The 25,495-nt window shown below is 41.2% G+C and overlaps 1 protein-coding gene and 1 pseudogene across 7 annotated transcripts in view; both read right to left on the reverse strand.

Moving 5' to 3' along the window:
* STARD13 (StAR related lipid transfer domain containing 13) overlaps window positions 1-25,495 on the reverse strand; it is a 508,748-nt gene that overhangs the window by 173,009 nt on the left and 310,244 nt on the right. The window contains exon 1 of one of the 7 annotated variants that reach the window (XM_056561903.1): window positions 19,742-20,074. The exons of the other annotated variants lie outside the window; for them this stretch is intronic. Coding sequence (XP_056417878.1) covers window positions 19,742-19,910 — 169 coding nt within the window. The 5' untranslated portion in view covers window positions 19,911-20,074. Of the gene's footprint in view, window positions 1-19,741; window positions 20,075-25,495 lie in introns of those variants that run through there. 7 annotated transcript variants of the gene reach the window in all.
* On the reverse strand, window positions 22,935-23,115 carry LOC130359786 (U2 spliceosomal RNA; annotated as a pseudogene).

The following is a 25,495-nucleotide window of genomic DNA, read 5'->3' on the forward strand; positions in this document are numbered from 1 at the left end:
GTCTCCACAGTGTCCGATCTGGGTTTGATTGCTCCAAGCCTGAGCTACAGCCCCTATCTCGCTGATCCATGCAAAGTTACGGTTTTGCAGGGATCAGCATAGGAGATCAGTGTGTGCAGTGCTATAGGTCCCTATGGGAGCTATAACACTGCAAAAAAAGTAGAAAAAAAAAAGTTAACAAAGATCATTTAACCCCTTTCCTGATAAAAGTTTGAATCACCCCCCTTTTCCCATAAAAAAAAAATGTGTTAATGAAAATAAACATATGTGGTAGCGCCGCGTGCAGAAATGTCCGAACTATTAAAATATATCATTAATTAAACCGCACGGTCAATGGCGTACGCGCAAAAAATTCCAAAGTCCAAAATAGCGTATTTTTGGTCACTTTTTATATCATGAAAAAATGAATAAAAAGCCATCAAAAAGTTCGATAAATACAAAAATGGTACCGATAAAAACTTGAGAACACGGTGCAAAAAATTAGCCCTCCTACCGGCCCGTATGCGAAAAAATAAAAAAGTTATAGGGGTCAGAAGATGAGAATTTTTAACATATAAATTTTCCTGCATGTAGTTATGATTTTTTTCCAAAGTACGACAAAATAAATCAAACCTATATAAGTAGGGTATCATTTTAACCGTATGGACCTACAGAATAAGGATAATGTGTTATTTTTATTGAAAAATGTACTGCGTAGAAAGGGAAGCCCCCAAAAGTTACAAAATGACATTTTGTTGCACAATTACTTTTTTTTTCTGTATCGCTGTGGATTTCTGGGTAAAATGACTAATGTCACTGCAAAGTAGAATTGGTGGTGCAAAAAATAAGCCATAATATGGAATTTTATGTGCAAAATTGAAAACGTTATGATTTTTAGAAGGTGATGAGGAAAAAATGAAAATGCCAAAACGGAAAAACCCTGCGTCCTTAAAGAGCACCTGTCATCAACAAAAACTTTTAATATGTTGTTCATAATCATTAATGAAGAGATATTGTAATATATCTTCATTAAAAAATATTAATATTTATACCAGTTTTTTCATTTTATACTTTTGGCCACTAGGGGTCACTCTTCCATGCCTGGTCTGCAAGCAGCTTCCTATGCTTTTTATAGTAAGTGTACAGCTTTTAGGACTAATGCTGAAGGGCTCTGGTCCTTCCACCGGAAGTTCAGTATTCTCAGCTCAGGACTCGCTCCCAGCCTGTGAGCTACAAGCCTGCACATGCCTCTCATATAACAGAGGCCAGTCACCTCCCCCTCCCCCCTGCTCTGTGTTCTCCCTGCCCCTCACCACACGTTATCTTATACATTGTATTATCTCACTGCACTCCCTGCTCTGTGCCCCCCCCCCTGACATTCATCTTAATCACTGCCTCTGTAATTGCTCCCACTGCCCCTGGTTCTCAGCATTGACTTTTTAGTGCAGAGAGACAGGCTGCCATCCCTCCCCTGTACTTAGTCTGTATGCACACTGCAGAGCAGTGTTTCACAACCAGGGTGCCTCCAGCTGTTGCAAAACTACAACTCCCAGCATGTCTGGACAGCTGTTGGCTGTCTGGTCATGCTGGGAGTTGTAGTTTTGCAACAGCTGGAGGTGCCCTGGTTGGGAAACTGCTGCAGAGGGAGAGCAGCATACAGGAAGACTGGCAGAAGCAGAGTCCCAGCCAGGCTTCATGTGACATCATGCCTGCCGGGACCCTCCTCCTTCCACCCCTCAGAAAGACAGTGTTCCTGAGCTAATGAAGAGGGATACAAAAAGGTATTTCCACAGCGTTTTAAACCTCAATAAACACAGGGATAGGCATAGTTAGAGAAAGGGACAGATGGGAAGGGGGATCAGGGAAAGTTTAGATGATGACAGGTACTCTTTAAGAGGTTAAGGGGTTAACATGGCCTCTGCAAAATGAAAGAAGTGATCTGATTGGTTGCTTTAGGCAACTGGGCAACTTTTCCTTTGCACAGGTTTTGATAAATCTCCCCGTCTTCATGTTACACCTGTCAGTGTGTGACGCTGTATCTTCCTTATCTTGTCAGGTGATATTTTTAGCGTGACTTTCCTAGTATTCCAGATGTAGGTGGGGACAGGTATTTGGACAGTTGCTTCTTTATTTGCCTTTTAGAGGATATGAGTAATCATTAACATGTTCGGCAGAGTTTTCTACTTGACTGTTTCATAAGTCGAACAAACAGAGCCCCACCCGATCCTGGGAGACCTGGTATGGCACATCAGGAACATTACAAGTTCACAAACACATCATTGGCACGGAAAGCCATTTTCCAGTAGTATTAGTGAAGGTGTTTATCAGTAGGGTCACAGTGCATCTCTGTTATAACCGGCCCTGATAGAGCAGCTGTCTGCTAGTGACTAGAACAGAAAGAAGTGAAACAGATGATTAGAATTAGAGATGAGCGAACTTACAGTAAATTCAATTCGTCACGAACTTCTCGGCTCGGCAGTTGATGACTTTTCCTGCATAAATTAGTTCAGCTTTCATGTGCTCCGATGGGCTGGAAAAGGTGGATACAGTCGTAGGAGACTCTTTCCTAGGAATGTATCCACCTTTTCCAGCCCACCGGAGCACCTGAAAGCTGAACTAATTTACTGTAAGTTCGCTCATCTCTAATTACGGTAGAATGTTCCCCGTGCATATAGAGATGAATGTGCTAAACTTATGGGAGGACGGGATCGGAAGAATATGGGATTCTAAATGTAGAGACAGAAAATATATTTCATCTATCATATCATGGTTTGAGATCAAAAACTGAAGTAAGGCTAGGTTCAGACTACGGAATTTCCGACAGAAATTCAGTCGTAAAATTTACGTCAGAAATTCCGCTTGCTAAAATGTCTAATGTAGTGAATGGGTATCCGTTTACAAATTCACACTTCGGAATTTGTGAAGCGGAAAATCCGCTTTGAAAATTCGCTTAGAAATTCCTCGCGGAACACATTGCAGTCTATGGGAGACTGCAGTGTCTGCGCGGTCCTAGCGCTGACTGATTCAGTCGGCACAGGTGGAACTCAGAATCTCTGGGTGGAAATTTTCTGCCCGGAGATTCCGTAGTCTGAACCTAGCCTTAGGGTCTATTCACAGGGCAGAATTTCTGCTTGCGGAATTCCGCCTCAAATTAAAGCCCATAGACTTCTATTGGATTCCGCACTCCCATTCACACTTCTGAATTTCCGCTTGCGGAATTCCGCAAGCGGAAATTCAGAAGTGTGAATGGGAGTGCGGAATCCCATAGAAGTCTATGGGCTTTAATTTGAGGAAGATTTACGCAAGCGGAAATTCAGAAGTTTGAATGGGAGTGCGGAATCCCATAGAGGTCTATGGGCTTTAATTTGAGGCAAAATTCCGCACGCAGAAAAACTGCCCTGTGAATAGATCCTAAGGAGGATTACACAGGAGAAGAAGCCAGAAGCATACAATGAAATATAGAACATATGCATCAAATATTGCACTGATGCTTTGGTGGTCCCCCATCAGATTTGCATTGCAGCATCACTATTGCACACAGCGTTTGGCCACAATGGTAACATGTCAGTACGGCATGCCATAGTTGCTTTAATGGAAACAAAAACCAGCGGGGACCACCAAAGCATTGGCGCTGAATTTAAAGGGGTATTCCAGGCAAAAACTTTTTTTTATATATCAACTGGCTCCGGAAAGTTAAACAGATTTGTAAATTACTTCTATTAAAAAATCTTAATCCTTCCAATAGTTATTAGCTTCTGAAGTTGAGTTGCTATTTTCTGTCTAACTGTTTTCTGATGACTCACGTATCGGGAGCTGTCCAGCTCTCCCATCATGCAAGGGATATTCTCCCATCATGCACAGCTCCCGGGACGTGACATCATCATTGAGCAGTTAGACAGAAAACTTCAGAAGCTAATAACTATTGGAAGGATTAAGATTTTTTAATAGAAGTAATTTACAAATCTGTTTAACTTTCCGGAGCCAGTTGAGACCCCTTTAAATTTCAACAGGTGAGTTATTTATTTATATATTTAACTTAATTTTTTTGCTGCCTCTTTATTATTAAAAGGGTACTCCTGTGAGAAAACAGTTTTTTGTTTTTTTGTTTGTTTTAAATCAACTGATGCCAGAAAGTTAAACAGATTTGTAAATTACTTCTATTTAAAAATCTTAATCCTTCCAGTACTCATCAGCTGCTGTATGCACCAGAGGAAGTTCTTTTCCTTTTTTAATTTCTTTTCTGCCTGACCACAGTGCTCTCTGCTGACCTCTCTGTCTGTATCAGGAACTGTCCAGAGCAGGAGAGGTTTGCTATACGGATTTGCTCCTACTCTGGACAGTTCCTGACATGGACAGAGGTGTCAGCAGAGAGCACTGTGGTCAGACAGAAAATAAATTCAAAAAGAATTTCCTCTGTAGCATACAGCAGCTGATAAGTTCTGGAAGGATTAACATTTTTAAATAGAAGTAATTTACAAATCTGTTGATTTTTTTAAATCGTTTTCCACTGGAGTACCCCTTTAACAAACAACTCATTGGGATGATTTGTGGGGGAAATTTCTAACCGTTGGCTATGGCTTCAGTGTGCAGAACTTTCATAACTAGCCTTTTTGGCTTACTCCACTAGAAGCAAAGTCTTAGGGTGCATTCATACAACAGAATTTCCAAGCAGATAAATTCCGCTTAGAAATTCCGGTGCAGCAGCCTCTCATTGGAATGAAAGCCTCGGTGGAATCAGTTTGGATATGCATTGGCACCAATGGTGAGGGCACATGTCCATGCAGTCCTAGCACCTTTTGTGCACAGAATATCCCCCGGACTTTCTCCAGGCGGACATACCTTGGTGTGAGTGCACCCTAATGTGGTGGGGAGATTTACCAAGACTGACATTTCATATGCTGGTCTAAAGGAAACCCCTGCCAGTGTATGATTGTAATGAATTTATCAAGGGGTGCAAAAATCTACCCTTAGTTCTATTCAGGGGATACTAATATATAAAAGAGAAAAAACAACAAGAGCTGCGCCCCTAGTGAAGACCATTTACCACGAGTACCAGGATAAAAATCAAAGATGGGTTCTTACCCCTAGGTGTTGAGCTCAGGGCACAACACCTACAGTAGCGTCTGGAGAGAGACAGGTAGACTGCTGCCACGAGGAACTTCCCGGTGTGACGTCAGTCAGACCAGTGGAGGTAGATTAGCAGGAAAAAAATAGAAGTATGTTCCTCTCAAGAAAGGCGCTGGTCCCCAGGATTTATGATGAATATTTCTTTATTTGAAACGCGTTTCGATCCCGGACAGGGATCTTCGTCAGGCCCATTATCTTCTAATATCAATGTGTAATATAAGGCTTCTTGTCCCTTGCTTTATCTGTTCTGTATAAAAAGTAAATGTGTTCTGCATTATGGGCCAGCTGCCGGGTATTATTTTCGGATCTATAAGGCTATGGTTTGAAAAAAACGCAAGAAAAAACGCCTGAAAAAACGGCAGTGCAATTTCCTGCGTCTGGCATTTATTCTGGTGTTTTTTCATTTGTGTGGAAATTGCATTTTTGGCACCTTGGCAGTTATTTTTGGTACCCAAAATTTGTTGGGTACCAAAAAAAAAAAAAAAAGGATGCAGTAGTGATGGAAAAAAATTATTTAAAGAAATTACATTTTTTTAAAGTGTGTGTGTTTCACTTTTTTCTCTCTATTTTTTACATTTTTTAGGTAGTACTACTACTCCCTGCATGAATCAGACTGTTACATGATGGGAGTAGTAGTACCTGTATTAATAGACATATCGCCCCGGGTGTAAGTCGTGACACCCGATGCGATCATCCATAATATAGCAGAGATGCAGAGCGGCTCTATACAGGGCTCACATCTCTGCTCTATACTCCGGCCAGTGATGCAAATAGAGCATCATTCATTCATATTTTCCACCCAGAGTGGGGTTTGGCCGAATGAGTAAGTGGCCGGTCGGAGTCTAGTGCAGAGATGGGAGCGCAGGAAAAAGCTGCTCCCCATCTCTGCAATAGACAGGACGATCGCAGCAGGTGTTAGTAGTGATACTCGCTGTGATCTGTTCTAACCTGCAGGTACTACTACTCCCAACATGGAGCACATTCTGCTCCATGCTGAGAGCTGTAGTACCTGCATTAATAGACAGATCGCAGCGAGTGTAACTTCTGACACCTGTTGCAATCTGTCTATTAATGCAGATACTACAGCTCCCAGCATGGAGAAGAGTGTGCTCCATGTTGGGAGTAGTAGTACCTGCAGTTAAGGAAAGATCACAGCGGATGTCTCTCCTAACACTCGCTGTGATCCTCCTGTATAATTTATAGATACGGCCAGCCACTCTTCTATGGTCCCCTGCACTGACGTATATATACACATATTCCTATTTCCCACAGAGAGCTGTGATTGTCTGGAACCATCTGGCCAATCACAGCTCTCTGCGGGAAATATGAATAGGTGTATATATACGGCAGTGCAGGGGATCATAGAAGAGCGGCTGGCTGCATCTATACATTATACAGGAGGATCGCAACGGGCGATCTGTCAATTAGTACAGGCACTACTACTCCCATCATGGAACAGTCTGTTCCATGCTGGGAGTAGTAGTACTACTTTAAAAAATTTAAAAAATAAAGAAAAAAAAGTGAAAAACACACACACTACATTTTAATTATTGCCGGCTACATTTTTAGGTCCCTGCCCGCACACATAAATTCATCCCTGTTTAAAAATTTATAAAAATGTTGTAATAAAAAAAGATACATTTCTTAAGATACAATTTTTTCCATCACTACTGTATCTTTTTTATTATAATTTTTTTAAAATAATGGTACCCTATGAAATTTCATTAAAAAACGGTATCTCCATCACTTTTTTGGATCGTTAAAGTGCAAAAGAGAATAGAAACCGCCTGAAAAAACCCACATGGCGTTTTTCTTGGCGTTCTTTTACTCCCATAGACTTCTATGGGAGAAAAACGCCACAATTTCAGAGAAAAAAATGCCAGTGGCTCAACATGCTGCGATTTTGCAAAACCGCCAAGGAGCTGAAAGATGCAAAAAATAAAATAAAAAAAAGAGTGAAAAACGCCAAAAGGATTTAAAAAAAAAAAAAAAAAACTGAAAAATGCCAAGTTAAATATGAATTTGCGATTTCTCATTGATTTACAGCTAACATCTGGCCGCAGCGTTTTTTTGGCCGAAAAACGCCATGCGGCAGAATTGGCGGTTTTCTTGGCATTAAAAATATATAAATAAAAGAAAACAAGTAGAAACTTAGCCTAAGTAATTCTTAAAAAAACAAACATTTATTCCTGCCTTTTTTTTTGTAACAATGTAACATTGTTATTCACAATTTGTTACCAAGGCGATTCTATTTACAAACATTGTAATTGCATACGTTTCCTTCCTTCATACCCAGCTGGCATTCTTCATACATCGCCCATTCCTGACCTCCCCTTAACAGATGTACTGTATCTCATTTTCGCAGAGGCAGTCAAGCACAACAAACTAAAAGTCCTGAATAATTCAGATGTGTCTCTGATATAAATTCTCTATTCTATTGTCCCCAACCTGTGGATCTCCAGCTATTGTAAAACTGCAAATCCCATCATGACCAGAGAAAATCCATCTATCCAGCCATGATGGGAGGTGTAGTTTTGCAACAGATGGAGAGCCACAGGTTTTGGAATACTGCTCTATACCAATATTAAGGGGGTATTCCAGGATATATTTTTTATTTGACTATGCTACAGGGGCTGTAAAGTTAATGTAGTTCATAATATAGTGTCTGTACCTGTGTTTGATGGTGTCCAAGAATACAAAGTATTCAGCTCACCCTCAGCGGCCCCACGCGCACGGACTGTGCAAGGCAAGCTCCACATCAATAGAGAAAATAGGAATGTCCAGCACAGATGGTCGTGCAAAGATGGTTATTCTTTATTGGATAAAAGCCATAACAGGAGCAAACAGGAGCAAAAGTAACGCGTTTCAGGTGCGTTCGCAGTACGACTAAGGGTGCGAACGCACCTGAAATGCGTTACTTTTGCTCCTGTTATGGCTTTTATCCAATAAAGAATAACCATCTTTGCACGACCATCTACGCTGGACATTCCTATTTTCTCCTGTGTTTGATGGTGGTCTCACAATTCTTATGTGATTTTTGCCCTGATGTTTATTTTTAACAGCATACAAAATGAGCGTTGTCTCATTATATTGTTGAGTGTTGTATTATATCACTAGTGAGGAGCCTGTCTGCTTCAAAGGTGCTTGTTTAGGGGGATATCCCTCTCCATAAGGCTGCAGGGAATAGTCCGGGGTGTACTGCAATGGTTGGGGTGGCTGATGTGTGGGAGGGAGAAAAGTGACTTCGCACTTACAAACCAGGGGTCCTGGGACTTGTAGTTGGAGGGAGGGACCTCCAACAGGAAATAGTCATATAACAAGAATAAAGCAGCAGTGTTATGGTGAACTCACAACACAACCATTTAGCACAAAGACAAACATGGATCCTTCCTAAGCATGTCTATATTACTGCCTGGCAGGGTCATACTAAAATCACATTATTGTGATAACCCCTTTAAGGGTAGGGTCACACGTAATGGATTTGCTGCAAATCCACCAGTGACCCAACCCATAGTGTGCCTCCACCTGTTGTCACCTCCTGCCCTGCCTCGCTCTGCACCCTGGCCTGCTCGCAGAGGCAAACCGCCGCTCCGAGCAGCCACACAAGGGCCTCGCAGGCCCCTGTGTAGCTGCTCAGAGAAGCTGATTGCCTCTGCGAGGCAGGGCAGGAGGTGACAACAGGTGGAGGCACACTATGGGTTGGGTCACTGGTGGATTTGCAGCACAAAATATGCTGCGGATCCATTACGTGTGACCGTACCCTAAAGCTGTGTTCCTATTTAATTTTCTCTCGGACCCCGATGCAGGTCCCCCGACTTCTGTTTACCAGACATGGCGGTTGTCACCTGTTTTTTTGCAAAACTACAACTCCCAGCATGCCCGGACAGCCCTAGGCTGTCCGGGCATGCTGGGAGTTATAGTTTAGCAACAGCTGGAGGCACCCTGGTTGGGAAACACTGGTCTACTACCTTGTAGATAAATACTAAGGGCTAATATTTTGCTTAAAAGCATCCAGTGAGAACATTTATGTTAATATTTTGAAACAATTACGAGGCTAAAAGAATTCAGTTTACAGATGCCCAAGGCTATCTGATGTACACAACATTTCCTATCTAACAAGGACATAAACAATGGTGGCTTTTATTGCAAATGCTTCAGGCTGGAGTCATATTAAAGGGGCATTCTGGTAGAATTATTATTATTATTATTTTTTTTTTTCAAATCAACTGTGCCAGAAAGTTAAACAGATTTGTAAATTACTTCTATTTAAAAATCGTAATCCTTCCAGTACTTATCAGCTGCTGTATGCTCCAGAGGAAGTTGAGTTGTTCTTTTCTGTCTGACCACAGTGCTCTCTGCTGACACCTCTGTCCATGTCAGGAACTGTCCAGAGTAGGAGCAAATCCCCATAGCAAACCTCTCCTGCTCTGGACAGTTCCTGACATGAATAGGTGTCAACAGAGAGCACTGTGATCAGACCGAAAAGAAAGCATACAGCAGCTGATAAGCACTGGAAGAATAGAAATTTTTATACAGATGTAATTTACAAATCTGTTTACCTTTCTGGCACCAGCTGATTTGAATTTTTTTTTTCCATTGGAGTACCCCTTTAACAGAACACAGTGGCTGGAGGTATAACAGCAATCTCCTGGGTCCTAATGCAAATTTGTAAGAGGGCCCCTAGTGACATTTATAATACTAGTATCTGCTTATGTAGAAGAGATGTAATTGAGCCCCCACAGTCTTTAGGACCTGGGTGCAGCTGCTACCCCTATAAAAGCAAGAAGGGTTCTGGGTATGGGTGTCTCAGGTTGTGCTATAAATATGAAGTCATATTGAGGACCACAGAACCGAAAGGATGGTTGGCCCGTTCCATCGAAAATGGTGGGTTTGGCAAACACACATCTAATATGTCTTCAATCCTTAAAGGGGTACTCCTCCCCTAGACATCTTATTCCCTATCCAGGATAAGATGTCTGATCATGGGGGGTACAGCCGCTGGGACCCCCGTGATCTACAGCCCAGTACATTTACAGTCTGGTCGTGGTCGTCCTGTCCCCTCCATTAATGTCTATGGGAGATTTATGGAGGAGGCGTGATGACTGTGGTCACTCTGCATGCAGATTACTGGAGTGCCGGGCCGCAGATCACAGGGGATCACAGGGGATGTCTGGGGCGGGGAACCCCTTTATGTGGGTGACACCCATTTTAAGCCACCTGTTTTAATGCATATGTTTGTTTGTTACAGGTCACTAACCTCTTCTAACCATCTCCATTAGAGCTTTTGTTTGTTTTGAGCTGACTCTGTGCCTGCAGGCTACTGGGTCTCAGCTGTATTGCATATAGAGATAGTCATCTGCCTGACCACAGAAGGAGTCTTCCTTCAGGGAAGGGGTCCACATTCCAGGAGTGCTTCTTGCATTTAGTTACTGCTTCCAGGGATGAAACTTTTGTTCCAGCACCAGAGCCTTGAAGCCATCACGTAGGTCAATGGCCGCTGACTCAATTAAATGAATAGTAGAACCAAAATACAAGATGTCCTGACATGAAAGGGAATTTCGTAAAACCGATTTAATTGAGAGCAAAGACCATAAGTCATGAGTATAAACGTGACATTGTTCTTCATACGGTCTTTTTCAAGCCTGATAACTGTAATGTATCTATGAATATATCATTAGGCATGAACACCAATATTTCATTATAAGGGCCTGTGAACAGGGGCATAATCCGATCCTGTGTGCAGCGCCTCACTGGGGCTCACTTCTTTTCAGCGTGGTTCCCTGCCTTCCATTGAAGTCAATGGGAGTTGGATTTCACAAGTTGACCCTGTCGTTTTTGATGTGGAAAACAGCATGTGTTCCTTGTTTATCCCTTTTCTCTATTAATACATTTTTCTCTATTAATACATTTTTCTCTATGTCCTTAGAGGTGAGTCACCATGAGCAGGGTTACACTTACTCCATAGCAACTACAGTGGCTTCCTCTATGGCAATGTCCCCCAATCTCTGGCTCTCCACTTGTTGCAAAACTACAACTCCCATTATGCCTGGATAGATAACTCTATTTTAACAACAGCTGGGCTGGGGAATACTGCTCAATGCTATGCACACCCTTAGGGTATGTTCACACTGTGGAATTCCCGTAGCGCAGTGAATATTACCATCAATGTGAATGGGTCTTCCGTGAGACCCGTTCACACTGAGGAATTTCAGCTGTTGACAATTCCGCCGCTGAAATTTTTCCGCGCAAAGAAAGAACATGTTCATTCTTTGCGTGGAATTCCGCGAGCACTGCATGGCCGTCAATGGTGACGGGGCAGAGCCGCGCGGTCCTACTGCCTAAGTATTTTAGGTGGTGGCCACTTGATGGAATCTCTGCTCGCGGAATTCCACGGTATGAACATACCCTTAGATGTACACACTTCTTTACTTGTAATGCTGCGTTCACACGGCCGTCTAGACCCGTCCCGTTCTTCTCCCGTCAAAAATAAAAACGGACGTAAAAAAAGGACAATAACAGATGCAAACGGATGTTATCCGTTTGGATTCATATTGTTCAGTTAATAAACCCCCCAAAAATGTTTTTGTTCTGAGCATGCTCAGAAGTAAAAACAGATCAAACAACAGATTGAAAAAAACGGATGACATTAAAGGCTCATCCGTTTCCCATAGACTTCAATGATAAATTTACTGTATCAGTTTTTTCTTCCGCTTATGTGATGGGAGAAAAAATACTGCATGCATAGTCTTTTCTCCCGTCAAAAAATAAATAAAAAAAAACGGAAATGAGCGCAGACGGGTGCAAACAGATACCAAAGGGTTATAAAAAAATCCCATTGACATCAATGGGATTATTTTACAACCGTTTTAATCCATTTACAAGCTGCAACAACGGAACCTAAACGGGGGGACGGGGACAGACGGCCGTATGAATGCACCCTAACTAGATTCAGTGCACTCCTACCTGTTAAGGTGAATGCAATGTGTAATAGCTTAATATTCAAAGCATATTCCAATTAGTTTTTTAGACCAAAAGTAATTGGAAGGTGACAAGCAGTTGTTACTTCCCCATCTCTCAGGTCTTAGGTTAGGTTCAAACTGCGGAATTTCCGCCTGCAATTTCGCTTTGAAATTGCAGGCGGAAATTCCTCTTGCTAAAATGTATAGTGTAGTGAATGAGTTTCCGTTTACAAATTCACACTTCGGAATTTGTGAAGCGGAATTTGTGAACGGAAAATCCGCTTGGAAATTTCCGCCTAAAGAAAGGCGTTGCTCTTTCTTCAGGCGGAAATCCGCGCGGAACACATTGCAGTCTATTGGAGACTGCAGTGTCCGCGCGGTCCTAGCGCCGACTGATTCAGTCAGCGCTGGCCGAACTAGTAATCTCTGGGCGGAAATTTTCTCCCAGGAGATTCCGTAGTCTGAACCTAGCCTTATGGTCCATTTGGAGGGAAGAATATTAACCCAGAAAAAATACTGGGCAGACATGCCATGCGCAGCAGGTTCTAACTCACTAAGTTGGTGCTAGGACTGCTCAGACATGCACTGTTTCCATAGACGGCAATGCATGCCCGAGCGGATTCCAATAAGAACAATGAACAAAATTAGAATTTCCAGGGCAGGATTCTGATGTGTGCACCGTGTAGCAGAATCCCATTAAAAAACTGTATTACTGTGTGGAATTTTTCTGCTGGATTTCACACAAAAATTCCGCTGTGTGATTCGGCCCTAAGGCTAGGTTCACACTACGGAATTTCCACCTGCAATTCCGCTTTGAAATTGCAGGCAGAAATTCTGCTTACTAAAATGTATAGTATAGTGAATGGGTTTCAGTATTTCCGCCTGAAGAATGAGCAACACAAATTCCACTTCACAAATTACGAAGGCGGAAACACTCGCGGAACACATTGCAGTCTATTGGAGACTGCAGTGTCCACACGGTCCTAGCGCCGACTGATTCAGTCAGTGCTGGCCGCACTGCAGTGTGAACCTAGCCCTAGGGTATGTATTTGTATGTTAAACCTAGGAATTCACCAAGAATTCCTCTGTGGACCTGGATTCCTTTTTATGTATGGTAAATGGGGCAGTAATTATGCTGAATTTGCCCTTATTTTTTTTCAGAATTTGCAAAGGAAATAAGTGCTGACAGTTAGTCTCAATGACTTATAGGCTGTCCGGGCATGCTGAGAGTTGTAGTATTGCAACAGCTGGAGGCTCCCTGGTTGGGAAAAACACTGTTCTATGGGTGCGTTCACACGGAGTAAATGAAGAGTAATTCACGTTGAAAAATTTACGGGCGGAAAAACGAATTTTATTTTTGTGCAAAATTCGCGGGAAATTGCACAGGGAATTGCGCGCGGAAATGGGGAGAAAGAAGTGAAGGGGTTTTCAGCCATTTTCGCATGAATTCAGCGCAAATTCCGCACAAATTGCGCGCGAAAACGACATCGGGAGGAATTTTTTTTTACCATTGACTTCAATTGATTTCTGCTAGTGGATTCCACTTGAAGAATGAACATCATCTTTCTTCGAGCGGAACAGAATTCAGCATTGGAATTCTGCTAACAGAATTTCCGCAGTGTGAACAGGACAGCAGAAATAACATTAAAGTCAATGGGCAGAGGAGATGTGAATTAGTTTGGAGCGGAGAATTCAAGAGGAATCACTCGAGTAAATTCCTCTTGAATTACTCCGTGTGAGCGCACCCTTAGGCTTTGTAAAACACAATGGCCCTGATTTACTAAGAATGTTGTGTAGGTTTCTTTGTGGGTTTAAATTCCCTACAATTTTTTTTCCACGGTATTTACTAAGGTTTCCCTACATTTTCCACTTTCCCTACATTTTGCTTTTTTGTTCTGATCTGTTTGGTTTTCCTCAGCTGAAATCCACCACATTTTCTGTCAAAACTTTAGTAAATATGTTGGGTTTTTGTGAAAATGTCAGGGACACACCTCTTTTCTGTGACCACACCCCCTTTTCTCAGTAAAATGGAGAGTTGGTCAGGTTTTTTTTTTTTTTTTCATTTCTGGCGCAATGAGACAGAATCTGGCGCACAACCCGACATGTCGGGTTTACAATAGTAAATCAGGGCCAATATGATCTGATTCTATAGGGGGAGATTGATCAAAACCTGTGCAGAGGAAAAATTTACCAGTTGCCCATAGCAACCAATTAAATTGCTTCTTTAATTTTTAAAAAGGCCTTTGAAAAAAAGCTATCTAATTGGTTGATATGGGCAACTGGTTAACTTTTCCTCTGCACAGGTTTTGATAAATCTTACCCATAGAAGTTTTGAAGCTTTTAAATGGTAGAATTTGACTGTGGAAGAAATTTACTATTTACCCTGATCATTGAGGGTTAAATAAAAGCCTATATATTCCTGCAAAGTTAGAGGTTTGCACATACAGGTGGGGGAGAGCTGCATGCAGAGTCCCTGGTTGTGATTGGCTATGTATGCATGGAAATGTAGGCAAGTGACTGTGTAAGCGATTGTTGAGGCATGTCTGGTGCGGGATAGGAGGTGAAGTCATTTACAGGCATTAGTGGTTTGGGGATGGCTGGTTCTTGTAGAAAAAAATAATATGACATAAGGAAGAATAGACATAGAAAACACTTGTTGAAAATAGTTGTTATTGGTTAGCTTCATTGTGATAACCTAACCATTGTGAGACCCATGACTGTGGCAAACTAGGATTCACAGATACTTGATATCTTGCTGCTTCCCAGGTATTAAAGGGGTTCTCCACCATAAGTTGATTTTAGTACGTACCTGGCAGACAGCAATGGACATGCTCAGGAAGGATCTGCGCTTGTCTTGGGGCTAAATGGCTATGTCGTGAGATTACCATAACACTGTGGCTAGCTTTTTTGTGAACTGGTATTTCCTGTTTGAGTTTTCTTCTTTGCCTACAAATCCCATAATTCAATTTTCCTCCCTCCCACAGCCACCCCACCCATTGAAACATAAATCAGCGGCATCGATTCAAAAGACCTGTGGTTTTCAATCAGGGTGCCTACAGCTGTTGCATTAGTTGCAGATTGATCTCACTCCCACCATGCAATCCCTCCACCCATTGAAGCAGACAGGCTCCCTCTCATCAGCTGACTAGTGAGTCAGGTCTCGGCCGCATTGCAACCCGGGAGACAACAGTCATTTTGTATGCTGTTCATAAGAAATATTGGGGTGAAAATCACAGAAGAATTGTGAGAAAACCATCACACACAGGTACAGACACTATATTATGAACTACACTATCTTTACAGCCCCTGTAGCATAGTCAAATAAAAAAAATCCTGGAATGCCCCTTTAAAGGGGTACTCCACTGGCCAGCATAAAACTAAATGTTCCGAAGGCTGTTTTCGCGCTGCGGGGGTCGGCCATGCCCGCTCGTGATGTAATGGCCACGCTACCTCAATGCAAGTCTAAGGGAGGGGGTGTGACAGACGTCACGCCCCCTCCCATAGACTTGCATTGAGGGGGCGTGGCCGTGACATCCCGAGGGGGCATGGACGACCCCCGGAGCACAAACACAGCATTCGGAACATTTAGTACAACACTGGCCAGTGGAGTACCCCTTTAACCCCTTAAGGACCAGAGGTTTTTCCGTTTTTGCACTTTCATTTTTTCCTTCTTACCTTTAAAAAACCATAACTCTTTCAATTTTGCACTTAAAAATCCTAAAAAAAATTTGCGCCACCAATTATATTTGTAATGACATCAGACATTTTACCCAAAAATCTACGACGAAATGGGGAAAAAAATCATTGTGCGACAAAATTGAAGAAAAAACAAAATTTTTAACTTTTGGGGGCTTTTTTATTTCTATGCAGTACAGTTTTCGGTAAAAATGACACCTTATCTTTATTCTGTAGGTCCATACAATTAAAATAATACCCTACTTATGTAGGATTGATTTTGTCGTACTTCTTGAAAAAATCATAACTACATGCAGGAAAATTGTCATCTTCCGACCCCTATAACTTTTTTATTTTTCCGCGTACGGGGCGGTATGAGGGCTCATTTTTTGCGACGTGATCTGATGTTTTTAACGGTACACTGTTTGAATTGATCGGAATTTTGATCGCTCTTTATTATTTTTTTCATGATATAAAAAGTGAGCAAAAATACGCTATTTTGGACTTTGGAATCTTTTGCGCGTACGCCATTGACCGCGTGTGGTTTAATTAATGATATATTTTTATAATTTGGAAATTTCTGGATGCGGCAATACCACATATGTTTATTTTTATTTACACTTTTTTTATGGGAAAAGGGGGGTGATTCAAACTTTTATTAGGGAAGGCCTTTATCTTTATTAACTTTATTAACTTTTTTTGTTCACTTTTTTTTTTTTGCAGTGTTATAGCTCCCATAGGGGGCTGTAACACTGCACACACTGATCTTTTACATTGATCAATGGTTTCTCATAGGAAACCATTGATCAATGATTCTGCCGCTTGACTGCTCATGCCTGAATCTCAGGCACTGAGCAGTCTTTCGGCGATCGGACACCAGGAGGCAGGTAGGGGACCCTCCTCATGTCCTACAGCTGTTTAGGATGCCGCAATTTCACTGTGGCAGTCCCGAACAGCCCACTGAGCTAGCCAGGGGTAGTTTATTTTCACTTTAGACGTGGCGATCAACTTTGAATGCTGTGTCTAAAGGGTTAATAGCGCGCGGCACCGTGATCAGTGCTGCGCGCTATTAGCCATGGGTCCTGGTCGTCTAACGACGTGGCACTGCTTTATAGAAAGGGAGCAGACTCAGGGCGTACAGGTACGCCCTTGGTCCTTAACAGGTTAAAGGGGTTATCCAGGAATAGAAAAAACTATTCTTCCAGAAAACAGCACCTCATCTGTCCTTAGGTTGTGTGTGGTATTGCAGCTCAGTTCCACTGACGTGAATGGAGACAAGTTGTAATACCACACATAATCTGAGGCCAGATGTTTTGCTGTATTTGGAAGATATTAGCTCAGTTTTTCTATTCCTGGATAACCCCATTCAAATTTTATTTGGGGAATTTTGTGGACTAAGAAGAATATAAAATATGTTTCTGTTTTCTCATTGTAATTTTTTTTAAATTTCATTTATAATACATTATTTTGGGGGCCACCCGAGTTGCTTTTAACATAATTTAGAGATATGCTTTACAGTAAGCCCTAGTAACAATAGTCTGGAGAGGACCCTATTGGCTTCTATGGGAGAGTTTTCTAGGCATGCATTGAGAACTGTGCAGAGGTCTTACAGAAGAAGTGTCATCTTATTATTAGGCTTAGTGGCTAGACTAAATATTTTACAATTTCAGGATTATTTCATAATACAGTATAGATAGTAAAATGGAAAATTGAAAAATCTACAAAGATTATAAAAAAAAATGCTTAACATAAAAACTTAATTTAAACAATAGAATATTGTCTCATGACAAATTCTCTTTATAGACCATTAACCTGCTGATCTGAAATTATCAATGAAACCTTGTAAGAAAGTGTAAAATGTGATAATTCAGGAATCTGTAAAATGCCATAGTCCTGGGTCACACTATTCAACAGAATGTTTTTTTCCATTCCATGGTGACTACATTTTTATTTTATTTCTCAAGCCACCTACAGCTTTAGGAAACAAAAAGATCAGACAAGAACAACATATAATATAACCCTTATCTAACAGCCTAATAGGTCCCAGACCCCAGATTGTAGATCAGGTTAAAATGTTCAGGAAATAATAAAAGGTATTGAAAGAGCTTTATTCATCATTCAGTCATCATACAATAAATTACAATCACACAAAGCATGACAGTACAATATACAGCACAGATTGCCTAAGCTATACACTATACCACATGCTACACTAACACTCCGCTCCATCACTCGTTATCGAAGAAACAAAGTAAAAAAAACAACAACACATTACAGTCTGTGATCGGGGAGGGGCGTGGGGGCTATGGGGTAGAGAGGGGCAGATCACAGGACCAAACTACTAGGCAAAAATATGGGGAGGTAGGGGAAGCAGAGGGGCATTAGTCCTCTTCATCATCGTCCAGACTGTCCAAGATAGAAAACAATCTTCAGGAAATAGTAAAAATGTAATGTATATGATGATTTTCGCATGCAGTGGAACACTAATTCTTGAAATCTGGTTAGAGGTTCGTTAGAAGACATTAACTCTTTACATTATGGTTGAGGTAGTTGTAGTTCCCGATAAGGGAGTAGCATTTTTATGGGATGAATAGTAACAAAATAAATAAATTAAGGATTCCTAGACTGAGGCCACCTTTGTGTTGTCTATAGCTAAGTGGTGTAGCTACCATAACACAAAACCCCTTATTTTACGCCTTTTATGTAGGACAACTGAAGACCATTGGGGTATTTTGTCCAGGTAACAAAGAAAAGTACATGAAATATAAAAAATATTCAAACAATTACTCATCCCGCCAGCTCTCTAAATAAAACAGATTGTTTTTAAACACTTTACAATATAAGGTTCTGTTCACCATTAAGAACCTCTGATGGATGTTCATTAACTTGATGGCAAGAAAAGCGCAGCATGCAAAGCCATTCTTGCCAGAAACCTTGACATAACTCCAACAGACCTGTGTGAATACAACATATGGTAAATCCGCCACAGCCTCATGACTTCCATTATGCGAGAGCCAGCTATGCCACTAGTGTGAACATAGTCCTAAAAATAGACAAAGCATAATTGTTTCCTTTTTTATTACAACATTTTACATATTCCCAAGGAGAAAATCAAACCGCTTTCCTGGATTTTAGTAATGGAGATTATTCTACGTAGTTTTTGGGATACCCTGTATCTCATCTTTATAAAAAAACAATCTACAGGTACCTGTATACATTAAGAGTATTTCACCTGCTGAACTGGATGTAACAACAATAACAGGGAAATTTATTATAGTGAGGAATTGCAAAACACAAAAACCACTACAACACCTAAACAACACTATTAAACAACTCAAGCAATCCAAAAACACTCTTTGTACAAGCCCAGTAAAAAACAACAAGAAACGTAATGCTCTTTTCTGCGTGTTCTCCTGCACGGCTGCTCAGTGTTTCCGCACTTAACTACATTGCAGAACGGCTAGCGGTGTTTATTAGTATGTGTGAATAACACCCCCAGTTGATCTCTAGATATGATAGGAGTGGGGGTAGTGGAGGGACATTTGGGAGAGCAGGAACCGATAGGTAAAGTTCTGTTATTTATCTATTTAAATATTTATTTACTTAGTTATGCTTAATGTAAAAAAAATAAAAAATACAAACATTACTACTAAAAATGACAACTGATAAATTAAAAGATTGAATAAATAAACAATAATAGAAAACTAAATAAAAATAAAATCAAATCAATCATATTTATCTAAGAAAACATACTTTACAAGTTTACTAATACAATAAAACTGTACTGAATTTGACCCTACATTAGGATCTTTTTCCTGAGGCTTCTAAAACAGAAATAATACATTTGTTGTTCTTAACAATTCTAGTTATTGGGTGCAGCTGAATGACACGTGGGAAACGTACGTTGTACATAGTATAATAAATGGGGTGATGAAAATGGGATTACGATAGACAAATATTTGTCAATGAAGCAGAGAGGATGGCGCCATCATAGAACTCACCTTGTTGAATTTTAGCCAGGAGTTGTTGCCTTGCTAGGAGCCTACTCATCCTATAGGGAGACCTCCTCCTCTTCTCAAAGGACACATAGTACTCCTGACTTTCAGGTGACACAGAGCTTAGACGCTTACAGCCCGGTGAGGGGGGAACTTGATCCTGTCCCCACATCATGGCTCTTGAAACAAATAGAAGTCCTTCTTCTTCTGGCAATGTCTTTTTTTTTATCTTTTTCCTCCCAGTTTGTTAAATTCCTGTTATTATAATCTAACTGGATCATGCAAAGAAGCTGGAAAGGGAAAGTCGTCAAGTACATGAGGAGTGCCAGTAGCTACAATTCAGGATTCCAAGGAGGTCACGTGCCTCCTGGTGGCCAATAGGAGGCGTCTGGTGATGTAAAAGTACACAGTGCTGAAGTCCTGTCAGGCATGTTTAATCTTCACAAATGCACAAGTTCTAATGACATACCTCAGGGCTGACTAAGCATTGAGCATTTGTATGGAGGCTACAAGTGTAATAAACCTATACGTAGCTGGACAAGAATCCCCTCTGAATGGCATTCCCTTCCCGGAAGATTCTACTTTGCATTTCCATTCTCTATGGACTGTGCTGGAATAATGAGGAGCTAAAATAGTTACATTCCACATAACGGAAGATGTATTGTTTAGTCTTGTCATAGACATCATGATCTTTTCTATGATATAATAACTAGAAAAACTGTGCACCTTAAAACCACATGTAACTCAGTGAAATATATCAAATTGTAAGGAAAATTGATCATGTGTTTATATACCTTATATATTATTTGTAAGTGTTATTTGTATTGTTTATTCTTGTCATAGACAACATGATCTTTTCTATGATGTAATGAATAATAACTTAAAGGGGTACTCCGGCGCTAAGACATCTTATCCCCTATCCAAAGGATTGGGGAATAAGATGCCTGATGGCGGGGGTCCCACCACTGGGTACCCCTGTGATCTTTCACGCAGCACCCGTTACCATCAGCCCCTGGAGCATGTTCGCTCCAGATCTGATGACTGCCGATCACGGGGCCTGAGTATCGTGACATCACACGGGGGTGGAGCCGTGACGTCACAATACTCCGGCCCAGTGATTGGCAGTCATCAGATCCGGAGCAAACATGCTCCAGGGGCTGATGGTAACGGGTGCTGCGTGAAAGATCACAGGGGTACCCAGTGGCGGGACCTCTGGGATCAGGCATCTTATCCCCTATCCTTTGGATAGGGGATAAGAAGTCTTAGCGCTGGAGTACCCCTTAAAAAAAACTGTGCACCTTACAACCACATGTAGCTAGAAAAACTTATCATAAATTAGAGATATGGTAAATAACACTGAAAACATTCAATCCAAAATGGCATTTTACATCCATTAGGGTAATGTCACATTTGCCGTATTCTGCTGCGTATTTGCTGCTGCGTATGTTCCTACCCATTGAAGTTAAAGGAGTATTCCAGGGCTCCAGAAAGGTAATTAATCCTTCCAATAATTATCAACTGCTGAAGTTGAGTTGTTATTTTCTGTCTGACAACAGTGCTCTCTGCTGACACCTATGTCTGTCTCGAGAACTGCACAGAGTAGAAGAGGTTTGCTATGGGGATTTTCTTCTACTCTGGACAGTTCCCGAGACAGGTGTCATCAGAGAGCACTTAGACAGAAAAGAACAACTCAACTTCAGCAGCTCATAAGTACTGAAAGGATTAAGATTTTTTAATAGAAGTAATTTACAAATCTGTAACTTTCTGGAGCCAGTTAATATATATATTAAAAAAAAGTTTTTTTTTCCTGGATAACCCCTTTAATAGAAAGCAAAATCAGCTGCGTATATTGCTACCCATTGACTTCAATGAGTAATAAGATAAGAAGCAGCAAATACACAGCAAAATGCGACACGTGTGACCCTACCCTTAAAATTCATTTTTTCATTTTTCTGAAACATGTAATTTTTTTTTTCTAATCTGTTTCTATTTTCTGATTGTATATATTTTTTATTTATTTATATATTTTTTTAATTATTATGAGGGCAGCCATATTGCCTTAGTAGCTTTTAACAGCATTTAGAGGTATGCTTCACAGCAAGCCTGATGTGTCAAATTGTAAAGAAAATGTACCATTCTTGTTTATATACCTTACATATTATTTGTAGGTGTACTATGTATCTGCCAATCTGTTATTTACAGCGATCAACCGTAACATTAAAACCATTCACATGTTTTGCTCTGTTGTTTTGAACTCCTGATATGCAGTTTTTATTGGATTTTTTTATTTTATTTTATAAATTGTGAATTTTAGTCTTGGCAGGTTTTTTTTTGGGCACGCTGCATTTTTCTCATGACAAGTCATTTGATCCTTTCTTCATGCAACTCAAGTATTTCTGTTGAAGAACTGGGGGGGGGGGAGAATACTGAAAAATGCTAAACCCACATGGGTTTTCTTGCCTCCCAGACTTCTGTGGGAGAAATGCCAATACGTCTTCATAGATAAAGCCATAGTCTCTACATGCCAGTGTCCAAGGCTCACCAATGCAAGGCTCACCAGACCATCTAGTCAAATCTCAAAGAACTACCGAATTGGTGAAGAATGTGAGTGTCAGCTCCATATCAATCTCATATTAAATGGGTACTGTGGTGGAAAACATTTTTTTTTTTTTTTTTTAATTAACTGGTGCCAGAAAGTAAAAAAAATGTGCAGATGCGCTAAATTTATCAATCTTGCGCAATGAGTTTCATAAATTGCGGGTAAATATAGTAATCTCCTCATACCTCCACCCTACACCGTCGTTCTATTTTGTATATGCTTTGACTGTAGCGTATCGGAACATATTCGTAACCGTGGCCCTATTTTCTAAATTTTAAGTTCCAGTGCTTCCTTGTAAATATTTGTGGAATTGCAGGCAGAATCCCATTGAACTCAATGTGGCTTGATTTTTGGCAAAATTCTGTGTTTAGAGATAATGCAATTTCATTCAGCAACTCTGTTGAATGGATTTTGTGCAGAATTGCAGAAATTCCACCATGTAAACATAGCCTTAGAGAAACAGTCAACACATCCTTAAAGGGGTACTCTCCCCCTAGACATCTTGGTTGCGGCACCCCAGACATCCGGTGCATGGAGCGAACTGGATGACTAGCGATTCAGGGCGGAGGCTCGTGACATCATGGTCACGCCCCGCTCGTGACATCACGCCCCCTTTAATAGACTTGCATTGAGGGGGCGTGGCTGTGACGTCAGAAGCCGTGATGTTACAAGCCTTTAGCACCCATCCCCACCAGCTCCACTCTGGCGTCGCCTGCCACCAGCATGAAACTGATAAGAACAGATACTACACTTGATCGTAGCCAAAAGGCCGAGAAGCGATCCATTGCTCTATAGAGACATGACTGCTCCATTTATAAGGGCGATAAGGGCCTACAGGATGATGTATGTCAACTATTATCACCCATCACATGTATGATCTGTAGCTAGGCAACATGGAAAATATACACAAGAAGCTCTGGTCATCACTATAATTTCAGTGGATAACTTATTAAACAAAACAAAAAACACTATATCTATGGGCTTCATTGTCTTCTCAGTGTGAGGAATAATAGGCAGAATATAGGATTATTGGAATCCTGTGCTAGAACAGGGACAATAAAGGAGAACAGCTCATGCTATCTGCATACACCCAGCCAGAATATATTATTCAGAATTACACTATGCAAGGTCTACCGTTCAAAGAACTTCCATTTCCGGAGAGGACAGCTGAGATATATCAGCGTTTATCTGATAATGACAAAGAATATTGTGATAAATAGGATCTTGCCATGTTTTTCAATTCCCTCCTAAGCAATGTTGTTGACTGGTGCATTTGATTTTCGCTGGATCAGAATCAATTGTACAAAGTTTTAATAATACTTTTTTTTTTTCTAGAAATGGCTCTATTGTTGTCAACAGGCTGTGTCTTGCAGCTCAAGTTTATGCCTATAGACAAGGGCAGTGATTCCCAACCGGTGTGCCCAGGGCTGATGCAAAGATTTTTGCCACCCTAGGCAAAGGTACATTTTACCGCCCCCCTTGACTTCGCCCATTGGCTCGCCCTTGGAAACGCTCCACTTAACTACTGGAGTGACACACTGTAACAATCCTCCTCCTCATGTAATCATTTACTATGTCAGCTGCTGATTAGGATAAGGTGACTGATCGTGGGGGGCCCACTGCTGAGACCCCCCACGATCTCCCTGTAGAATGCGGGTGGTGAATCTCCAGTTTCAGGAAACCTCCATGTTTCCGGGCCTGGGGACGTGACGTCACGCCATGCCCCCTCCATTCATGTCTATGAATGCAGGTGCTACAGGGAGATCAGACACCTTATCCCCTATCCTTTGGATAATGGATAAAATATTTTTTGCCCGGAATACCCCATTAACCAAGTGATTCAGCTGCTGGTTGTCTGACTTTCTTGCAGAAAGCAGAGCAGCGCCCCCATCAAGAGGGTGCTCTAGGCAGCTGCCTATTTTGTCTATAGGCGGAGCCGGCCCTGGCTGTGCCATCAGATGTTGCAAAACTTCAACTCCCAGAATTTGTGGCCACAAATGCCTTTTCCTGCATTTCAGTCTGTGCAGGTAACAAAATGTGACAATGAAGTGAGTAAACAAATGGGATTCCTCAGTGTAAACTCAGCCCCATTCCCTGTTTATTGTAAAAGCAGCAATTCACCCAATATGCATCAGAATACTCCCTATTATTGTCACTTTGCTAATGAATTTATGACCACCATTGTCCATTTATATGCGGGATCAGACCACATTCATTGTGTACAGGCAAACTACTGTATAAAAGTATCCAGACTTTGACCAGCAGATACTTGCTATGACTATGCCCCAACTTGTATTGTTTATTGAAAACTTTAAGAAATTCCTACTTTGGGGGGAAAAAAATCTAAATATCAAGACTTCATATGCACCTAAATTGTCAAAAGAAGTATATGTTCATACATAACTTCTAGTTGAATCAGATCTAACAGGTCTCAGCATTCCTGCTCCATGGTTACATCTACTCATAAACAGTAACCGTACACTATATACACGTACTGTAGTCTACATTTAGAGATTGTATCAGTTTTATATTTTTGTTTTGTTTTATATTGGAAAACAAACACCGGATTCTCAATGTAATACAGGAAATCCTGGTTAAAATAGACAAAATGTAATCAAGATATTCACTTGTGCTTGTACTGAACATGTCACTAAAGGCTAGGAATAGGATTTATAATCTGCAGGTCATATCATGTAGGAATGGTGTAATTTTTGTTCAGTAATCTGTATTGAAGACTGGCACAGAGTGAGCTCTGTTGGCATCTAGGGAAAAAATAGCAAACTGACCACTAGTGGATTAAGCAGACCATAGGCCCTGGGTTGTTCCCCAATCCATATATCATGGTGTGCCGCAGAGCCACACAATGGAGGATTGGTAATGTGTATGTAGTGCTCTGTTCAACTGAAAGGCTGCCTATACACCTTGGAATGCTCATCCTTAAAGAGGTACTCCGATGCTCTGCGATTGGAACAAACTGTTCCCAACACTGGAGCCGGGAGCTCGTGATGTCATAGCCCCACCCCTCATGCCATCACACCCCGCCCCCCTCAATTCAAGGCCGTCACGCCCCCTCCCATAGACTTGCATTGAGAGACGTCATGAGGGGGCGGGGCTATGACATCACGAGCTCCCGGCGCCGGCTCTAGCGTTCAGAACAGTTT

This window comes from Hyla sarda, chromosome 2 (genome assembly GCF_029499605.1).
Source record: "Hyla sarda isolate aHylSar1 chromosome 2, aHylSar1.hap1, whole genome shotgun sequence".
In the NCBI taxonomy this organism is placed as follows: domain Eukaryota; kingdom Metazoa; phylum Chordata; class Amphibia; order Anura; family Hylidae; genus Hyla; species Hyla sarda.